The sequence below is a fragment of the Tachyglossus aculeatus genome, chromosome 10 (assembly GCF_015852505.1).
Source record: "Tachyglossus aculeatus isolate mTacAcu1 chromosome 10, mTacAcu1.pri, whole genome shotgun sequence".
Taxonomy (NCBI): Eukaryota; Metazoa; Chordata; class Mammalia; order Monotremata; family Tachyglossidae; genus Tachyglossus; species Tachyglossus aculeatus.
Genome location: NC_052075.1, coordinates 55510914 through 55520244, shown reverse-complemented (window position 1 = coordinate 55520244; position 9331 = coordinate 55510914). Strand labels below are relative to the sequence as shown.

General features: G+C 50.6%; 1 protein-coding gene across 3 annotated transcripts; it reads left to right on the top strand.

The window, feature by feature from the left end:
• LOC119933535 (cytochrome c oxidase assembly protein COX14) lies at positions 1-6701 on the top strand. 3 transcript variants are annotated; one of them, XM_038753085.1, is made up of 2 exons: positions 1-76; positions 6282-6701. In XM_038753085.1, the coding sequence occupies exon 2, from the start codon at positions 6283-6285 to the stop codon at positions 6460-6462; it is 180 nt and encodes a 59-aa protein (XP_038609013.1). In that variant the 5' UTR covers positions 1-76; position 6282; the 3' UTR covers positions 6463-6701. The 3 variants fall into 3 exon arrangements, with proteins under 3 accessions (XP_038609013.1, XP_038609014.1, XP_038609012.1); XM_038753086.1 differs by lacking the exon at positions 1-76 and adding an exon at positions 3902-3924; XM_038753084.1 differs by lacking the exon at positions 1-76 and adding an exon at positions 5267-5306.
• The last annotated feature ends 2630 nt before the right edge of the window (positions 6702-9331 follow it).

Below are 9331 nucleotides of genomic sequence, written 5' to 3'. Positions count from 1 at the left end.
CTGCGTCTCTATGGTTCCGGGGCGCCGCATTGGACCGGAAGTGGCGGGAAAGTCAGCGAGGAGGCCGCCGCCTGAGGTGAGGGAGGCCTGAGGGGGCGGTGGGCTGCCCGCCATTGCTCGGCGGGAGTGGTGGGGGGGAGACCCTCGAGGGACACACCGGAAATAGCCAGAATAATCCTAATGATGGCACTTAATAATTCAATAAAATAATGGCATTTATTAATTAAGCCCTTACTATGTGCAAAGCACTGTTCTAAGCGCAGGGGAGGTTACAAGGTGATGGGGTTGTCCCACGGGGGGCTCACAGGCTTCATCCCCATTTTCCAGAGGAGGTCACTGAGGCACAGAAAATAATAATAATGGCTTTTATTAAGCGCTTACTAAGTGCCAAGCACTGTTCTAAGCGGGGGAGGTTACAAGGTGATGAGATTGTCCCACGGGGGGCTCACAGTCTTCATCCCCATTTTACAGAGGAGGTCACTGAGGCACAGAAAATAATAATAATGGCTTTTATTAAGCCCTTACTATGTGCAAAGCACTGTTCTAAGCGCAGGGGAGGTTACAAGGTGATCAGGTTGTCCCACGGGGGGCTCACAGGCTTCATCCCCATTTTACAGAGGAGGTCACTGAGGCACAGAAAATAATAATAATGGCTTTTATTAAGCGCTTACTATGTGCAAAGCACTGTTCTAAGCGCAGGGGAGGTTACAAGGTGATGAGGTTGTCCCACGGGGGGCTCACAGGCTTCATCCCCATTTTCCAGATGAGGTCACTGAGGCACAAATAATAATAATAATAATGGATTTTATTAAGCGCTTACCATGTGCAAAGCACTGTTCTAAGCACTGGGGACGTTACAAGGTGATCAGGTGGACCCACGGGGGGCTCACAGGCTTCATCCCCATTTTACAGATGAGGTCACTGAGGCACAGATAATAATAATAATGGATTTTATTAAGTGCTTACTATGTGCAAAGCACTGTTCTAAGTGCTGGGGAGGTTACAAGGTGATCAGGTTGTCCCACGGGGGGCTCATAGTCTTCATCCCCATTTTACAGATGAGGTCACTGAGGCACAGAGAAGTTGTGACAATAATAATAATAATGGCATTTATTAAGTGCTTACTAAGTGCCAAGCACTGTTCTAAGCGCTGGGGAGGTTACAAGGTGATCGGGTTGTCCCACAGGGGGCTCACAGTCTTCATCCCCATTTTACAGATGAGGGAACTGAGGCCCAGAGAAGTGAAGTGACTTGCCCAAAGTCACACAGTTGACAAGTGGCAAAGCCGGGATTTGAACCCATGACCTCTGACTCCAAAGCCTGGGCTCTTTCCACTGAGCCACGCTGCTTCTCTATAATGATGGTATTTGTTAAGCGCTTACTATGTGCAAAGCACTGTTCTAAGCGCTGGGGGGATACATGGTGATCAGGTTGTCCCTTAGGGGGCTCCCAGTCTTCATCCCCATTTTACAGATGAGGTCACTGAGGCCCAGAGAAGTGAAGTGACTTGCCCAAAGTCCCACAGCTGACAATTGGCAGAAATGGGATTTGAACCCACAACCTCTGGCTCCAAAGCCCAGGCTCTTTCCACTGAGCCACGCTGCTTCTCCAACAACAAGCGCTTCTTGTTAAGCGCTTTACTGTGCGTCAAGCACTGTCCTAAGCGCTGGGGTGAGGTTCTAATCCCAGCTCCGCCACTTGTCAGCTGTGTGACCTTGGGCAAGTCGCTTCACTTCTCTGGGCTTCATTCATTCAATCGTATTTATTGAGCGCTTACTGTGTGAAATCATCATCATCATCATGAATCGTATTTATTGAGCGCTTACTGTGTGCAGAGCACTGTACTAAGCGCTTGGGAAGTACAAGTTGGCAACATATAGAGACGGTCCCTACCCAACAGTGGGCTCACTGTCTAAAAATCAATCAATCAATCGTATTTATTGAGCACTGGACTAAGCACTTGGGAAATTCAAGTTGGCAACATAGCTTCAGTTGCCTCACCTGTAAAATGGGGATGATAATATAATAACAATAATAATGGCATTTATTAAGCGCTTACTATGTGCCAAGCACTGTTCTAAGCGCTGAGGAGGTTACGAGGTGATCAGGTTGTCCCACGGGGGGCTCAGTCTTCATCCCCATTTTACAGATTATTATTATTATGGTTTTTGTGAAGCGCTTACTACGTGCCAAGCACTGTTCTAAGCGCTGGGGAAGATACAGGGTAATCAGGTTGTCCCACGTGGGGCTCACAGACTTAATCCCCATTTTCCAGATGAGGGAACTGAGGCCCAGAGAAGTGAAGTGACTTGCCCAAAGTCACACAGCTGACAGTTGGTGGAGCCGGGATTTGAACCCATGACCTCTGACTCCGAAGCCCGGGCTCCTTCCACTGAGCCATGCTGCTTCTTCAGGATGAAGACTGTGAGCCCCACGTGGGACAACCTGATCACCTTATATCCTCCCCAGCGCTTTGAACAGTGCTTTGCACATAGTAAGCGCTTAACAAATGTCATTATTATTATTATTATTCTTTGTGCCTGTTACCTCATTTGTAAATTGGGGATGAAGACTGTGAGCCCCATGTGGGACAACCTGATCACCTTGTATCCTCCCCAGCGCTTTGAACAGTGCTTTGCACATAGTAAGCGCTTAACAAATACCATCATTGTTATTATTATTATTATTACAAGGTAATCGGGTTGGACACAGTCCCTGTCCCACATGGGGCTCACAGACTTCATCCCCATTTGACAGATGAGGGAACTGAGGCCCAGTGAAGTGACTTTCATTCATTCATTCAGTCATATTTATTGAGCGCTTACTGTGTGCAGAGCACTGGACTAAGCAGCGTGGCTCAGTGGGAAGAGCCCGGGCTTTGGAGTCAGAGGTCGCGGGTTCAAATCCCGGCTTCGCCACTTGTCAGCTGTGTGACTTTGGGCAAGTCACTTCACTTCTCTGGGCCTCAGTTCCCTCATCTGTAAAATGGGGATTAAAAACTGTGAGCCCCCCGTGGGACAGCCTGATCACCTTGTAACCTCCCCAGCGCTTAGAACAGTGCTTTGTACATAGTAAGCGCTTAAGAAATACCATTATTATTATTATTATTATTCTCTGAGCCTCAGTGACCTCATCATATGGGGATGAAGACCGTGAGCCCCACGTGGGACAACATGATCACCTTGTATCCCCCCTGTGCTTAGAACAGTGCTTTGCACATAGTAAGCGCTTAACAAATGCCATCATTATTATTATTACTAAGCGCTTAAGTGACTTACCCAAGGCCAGACAATTTGGTGTCTGTCTCCCCTCTTCTAGATTGTGAGCCCCTTGTTGGGTAGGGATTGTCTGTTGCCGAATCGGACTTTCCAAGCACTTAGTACAGTGCTCTGCACACAGTAAGCGCTCAATAAATACGATTGAATGAATCATCATCATTAATCGTATTTATTGAGCGCTTACTATGTGCAGAGCACTGTACTAAGCGCTTGGGAAGTACAAATTGGCAACATATAGAGACAGTCCCTACCCAACAGTGGGCTCACAGTCTAAAAGGGGGAGACAGAGACCAAACATACTAACAAAATAAAATAAATAGAATAGATATGTACAAATAAATTAAATAGAGTAAAAAAATATGTACAAACATATATACAATGAATGAATGGATGGAGTCAGGATTAGAGCCCTGGTCCTTCTGATCCCCAGGCCGGTGCTCATGGCTTTGCTACAGGACAGCGGGGAATGCAGTGGGAGGGATTTAAGGCAGGCTAGTAGTAATATTCGTTGTGATGACCTCTCCACATGTTTTGTTTTGTCGTCTGTCTCCCCCTTCTTGACTGTGAGCCAGTTGTTGGGTGGGAACTGTCTCTATATGTTGCCGACTTGGACTTCCCAAGCGCTTAGTCCAGTGCTCTGCACGCAGTAAGCGCTCAATAAATACGATTGAATGAAGGAAGGAATTAGACTTCTGGACCGCGAGCCCTTTGTTGGGAAGGGACCATCTCTATATGTTGCTGACTTGTACTTCCCAAGCGCTTAGTACAGTAAGCACTCAATAGATACGATTGAATGAGTGAATAGTAATAATAAATATGGTACTTGTAAAGCACTAGCTCCGTGCTAGGCACTGTACTAAGCACCGGGGTGGATACAAGCAAATCGGGTTGGATACAATCCCCGTCCCACACGAGGCTTAGAGTCTCGATCCCTGTTTTGGAGATGAGGAAGCTGAGGCCCATATAAGTGAAGTGACTTGCCCAAGGTCATACAGCAGACAAATGGCGGAGGCGGGATTAGCACCCATGACCTGATTCCCAGGCCCCGGGCTCCATCCGCTAAACCAGGCTAATAACTCCTCTAGACTGAAAACTTGTTGTGGGTAGGGAATGCGTCTGCTAATTTTACTGAATTGGAGTCTCCCAAATTTAATACAGGGTTTAGCACGGTGTTCTGTACATAGTAAGCGCTCAGTATAGTCTATTGATTGGATTAAGCCAAGGGCACCCACGGATGCAATGCCATGCGTCCGTTGGGTCCCCGCATCCCAGAAAAGACATGGAGTTGAGCGTCTAGACAGTCTTACAGTCTCTGGACTGTAAGCTCGTTGAGGGCAGGTAACGTATCTGCTAATTCTGTCTATTGTACTCTTCCAAGCGCTTGGTACGGTGCTCTGCAGAGTAAGCGCTCAATAAATACCACTGAGTTCTCTGCAGAGAATAAGTGCTTAAACTCCATTGATTGATTGATTGATTGATAGAGAATGGACCCCAGAATGGTCAGGGGGATGAAGAAGCCCCTGAATAAGCTTAGATTTGAGCTGGGTGGCCTAGTGGAAAGAGCCCAGGCCCGGGAGTCGGAAGATCTGGGTTCTGATTCTGCCTTCACGACTTGCTCTTATTTGTCTGTGCCTCAGTTTTCTCATCTGTAAAGTGGAGAGTCAATTCCTCCACTCCCTCATACTTAAGAGTTGGGAGTCCCACGTGAAGCAGGGACCGTGTCCGACCCAATAACCTCCGATTTCCCTTTACTGTGTGATCTTTTTCTCATTATGGTATTTGTTAAGCGCTTACTATGTGCCAGACACTGCACTAAGCCCTGGGATAGATACAAGATAACCAGGTTGGACACAAGTCCCCGTCCCACCTGGGGCTCACCATCTCAACCCCCCTTTTACAGGTGAGGTAACTGAGGCACGAAAAGGGGAGTGACTTGCCCCAGGTCACCCAGGAGAAACGTGGCGGAGCGGGGATTAGAACCCAGGTCCGTTCTCTATCCACTGGGCCACGCTGCTTCCCAAACTAAAGGTAACTCTTCTCCCAGCGAGTGGTGACAGGGATAATAATAATAATAATGATGTCATTTATTAAGCACTTTCTACGTGCAAAGCACTGTTCTAAGCGCTGGGGAGGTTACAGTAATAATGATTGCATTTATTAAGCGCTTACTATGTGCAAAGCACTGTTCTAAGCGCTGGGGAGGTTACAATAATGATTGCATTTATTAAGCGCTTACTCTGTGCAAAGCACTGTTCTAAGCGCTGGGGGGGATACAAGGTGATCAGGTTGTCCCATGGGGGGCTCACAGTCTTCATCCCCATTTTACAGATGAGGTAACTGAGGCACAGAGAAGTGAAGTGACTTGCCCAAAGTCACACAGCTGACAATTGGCGGAGCCGGGATCGAACCCGTGACCTCCGACTCCAAAGCCCGGGCTCTTTCCACTGAGCCAAGCTGATATCTCTGTGCCCCCCCGGGATACCGGGCAGCTCGTTGCGGGCGGGGAACGTGCCTCTCTATTGTTGTATTGGACTCTTCCAAGCGCTCAGTCCAGTGCTCCGCACACAGTGAGCGCTCAATAAATGTTAAGTATAAATAAATATGGCATTTGTTAAGCGCTGACTACGTGCAAAGCGCTCGGGGGATACAAGGCGATCAGGTTGTCCCACGTGGAGGAGAGGGGCAGGAGGGGAGGTTAGCCGTGAGGATGGATGTCCGGGGGGGTGCCACGGGCGGATGAGTTGGAGAGGAAGATGGGTTGTAGATCATCATCAACCGTATTTATTGAGCGCTTACTATGTGCAGAGCACTGTACTAAGCGCTTGGGAAGTACAAATTGGCAACATATAGAGACGGTCCCTACCCAACAGCGGGCTCATGGTGGCGGGGGGGGGGGGGGGCTCGGCTGGTGGTGTGGAAGAGGTTGCAAGTGGGGTTTTCCTCCTCCTCCTCCTCCTCCTCCTCCTCCCCCTCCTCCTCCTCTCCCCTCGCCACCCGCCGCAGGATGCCCACCGCCAAGCAGCTGGCCGACTTCGGGTACAAGGCCTTCTCGGGCTCCATGATGGTGCTGACCCTGTACGGCGCCTTCCTGTGCAGCGCCCGCGCCTACCGTTTCTTCCAGCGCCGCAGCGCCCTGCGCCAGGCGGCCGAACAACAGGCCGACCCGCCCGCCCTGCGAGACTGACGGCCTCGGACCCCCCGCCCGCCGCGCCCGGCCATGTTGGGGGGCGACGCACCCGGATGAAACGGATCCGGTCGAACTCATCGCCCGGCTCGTCCACGGTCACCCCCCCCATCCACGCCCCCCAACGGGTACCGAGAAGAGAGGGAGCATCCCCTCTCCCCTGAGCTTCGTCCCGGAGATGGGGCGGGGATAATAACTGTTATATGTAAGTGATTAATAATAATAATTAAGGTATTTTTTATGCGCTCACTGTGTTCCAGGCACCGGGCAGATACAGGCAAGTCAGGCCGGACGGAGCCCCTCTCCCGTGGGGCTCACCGTCTCAATCCTCATTTTACAGAGGAGGGAACTGAGGCCCAGAGAAATGAAGTGACTTGTCCAAGGTCACACAGCAGACAGGTGGGAGAGCGGGGTTTAGAACCCATGACCCGACTCGTAGGCCGGGGCTCTGTCCACCGCTCCCTGCTGCTTCTCGGTTCTTGGTTGACAGATCCAGTACCATCCGACCAGCCAACCCTGGTCGCTCAGTCCCAAACGGGAGGGAGAATGGGTATTAATAATAATAATGGCATTTATTAAGCACTTACTATGTGCAAAGCACTGTTCTAAGTGCTGGGGGGGGATACAAGGTGATCAGGTTGTCCCAGGGGGCTCACAGTCTTAATCCCATTTTACAGATGAGGTAACTGAGGCCCAGAGAAGTTAAATGATTTGCCCAAAGTCACACAGCCGGTAAGTGGCGGAGCCGGGATTCAAACCCATGACCTCCGACTCCCAAGCCCGTGCTCTTTCCGCTGAGCCACGCTGCTTCAATAATAATAATGGCATTTATTAAGTACTTACTATGCAAAGCGCTGGGGGGGATACAAGGTGATCAGGTTGTCCCACAGGGGGCTCACAGTCTTAACCCCCATTTTACAGACGAGGTAACTGAGGCCCAGAGAAGTGAAGTGACTTGCCCCAAGTCACACAGCTGACAAGTGGCGGAGCTGGGGTTTGAACCCGTGCCCTCTGACTCCAAAGCCCGGGCTCTTTCCACCGAGCCACGCTGCTTCTCCAAGGGGTATTTAATCCTCAGTTTACAGATGAGGAAACTGAGGCCCAGAGAAGTGAAGTGACTTGCCCCAAGTCACACAGCTGACAAGTGGCGGAGCTGGGGTTTGAACCCGTGCCCTCTGACTCCAAAGCCCGGGCTCTTTCCACCGAGCCACGCTGCTTCTCCAAGGGGTATTTAATCCTCATTTTACAGATGAGGAAACTGAGGCCCAGAGAAGTGAAGTGACTTGCCCCAAGTCACACAGCTGACAAGTGGCGGAGCCGGGATTTGAGCCCGCGCCCTCTGACTCCAAAGCCCGGGCTCTTTCCACCGAGCCACGCTGCTTCTCCAAGGGGTATTTAATCCTCGGTTTACAGATGAGGAAACTGAGGCACAGAGAAGCAAAGCGGCTTGGGAATCACGCAAGCCAGCAGGCGGGATTAGAAGCCAGGTTCCGACTCTGGATCCTGGGGCGGCTTGCAGTGAGCCGTGCCCGCTTCTTGGGGAGGCCCCGTTTGGGGTCAGAGGTCAGCAGCTCAGTGCCACTTTGTCCCAGAACCGTGGACCAATCAATCAATCAATCAATCAATTGTATTTATTGAGCGCTTACTGTGTGCAGAGCACTGTACTAAGCGCTTGGGAAGTACAAGTTGGCAGCAAGTTGGACCACCCTTGAGCTTCAGCCGGAGGGCGGGGGGACTGACGGTAGGGAGAGCGGGGAAGCCGGGCCCCTTGTTCGGCAGTCGGGCTACCGCTCCCACCTCCTCGTGGCCGTCATCATCATCAATCAATCGTATTTATTGATTGATGCCAATATTTATTGATTGGCTGGCTGGCCCCCAGGCCTGCAGGGAGGATGGACAGAGAGGAGATAGAAACAGTGTGACCTCGTGGAAACAGCACGGGGCCAGCAGTCGGAAGGACCTAATAATAACAATAATAATAATAAAGAAGCAGCGTGGCTCAGTGGAAAGAGCCCGGGCTTTGGAGTCAGAGGTCATGGGTTCAAATGCCGGCTCCGCCAGTTGTCAGCTGGGTGACTTTGGGCAAGTCACTTCACTTCTCGGGGCCTCAGTTCCCTCATCTGGAAAATGGGGATTGACCGTGAGCCCCCCGTGGGACAACCTGATCACCTTGTAACCTCCCCAGCGCTTAGAACAGTGCTTTGCACATAGTAAGCGCTTAGTAAATGCCATTATTAGTATTAATAATGATGGCGTTTGTTAAGCGCTTACTACGTGCCAGGTACTGTACTAAGCACTGCGATGGATACAAGCAAATTAGGTTGGACGCAGGCCCTGTCCCCTGTGGGGCTCTTACTATATGCCAGGTACTGTAGTAGGCACTGGGATGGATACAAGCAAATTAGGTTGGACGCAGTCCCTGTCCCCTGTGGGGCTCTATGTGCCCAGTACTGTACTAAACACTGGGATGGATACGAGCAAATCGGGTTGGACGCAGTCCCTGTCCCCTGTGGGGCTCACAGTCTGAATCCATTTTACAGATGAGGTAAACTGAGTCACAGGGAAGTAAAGCGACCTGCCCAAGGCCACACAGCAAACTGGCGGAGTGGGGATTAGAACCCAGGTCCTTCTGACCTCCAGTAATGATAATAATAATGATAATGATGGCATTTATTAAGCGCTTACTACGTGCAAAGCACTGTTCTAAGCGCTGGGAAGGTTACAAGGTGATCAGGTTGCCCCACGGGGGGCTCACAGTCTTAATCCCCATTTTACGGATGAGGTAACTGAGGCCCAGAGAAGTGAAGTGACTTGCCTAAAGTCACACAGCTGACAAGTGGCGGAGCGGGGATTTGAACCCACGACCTCT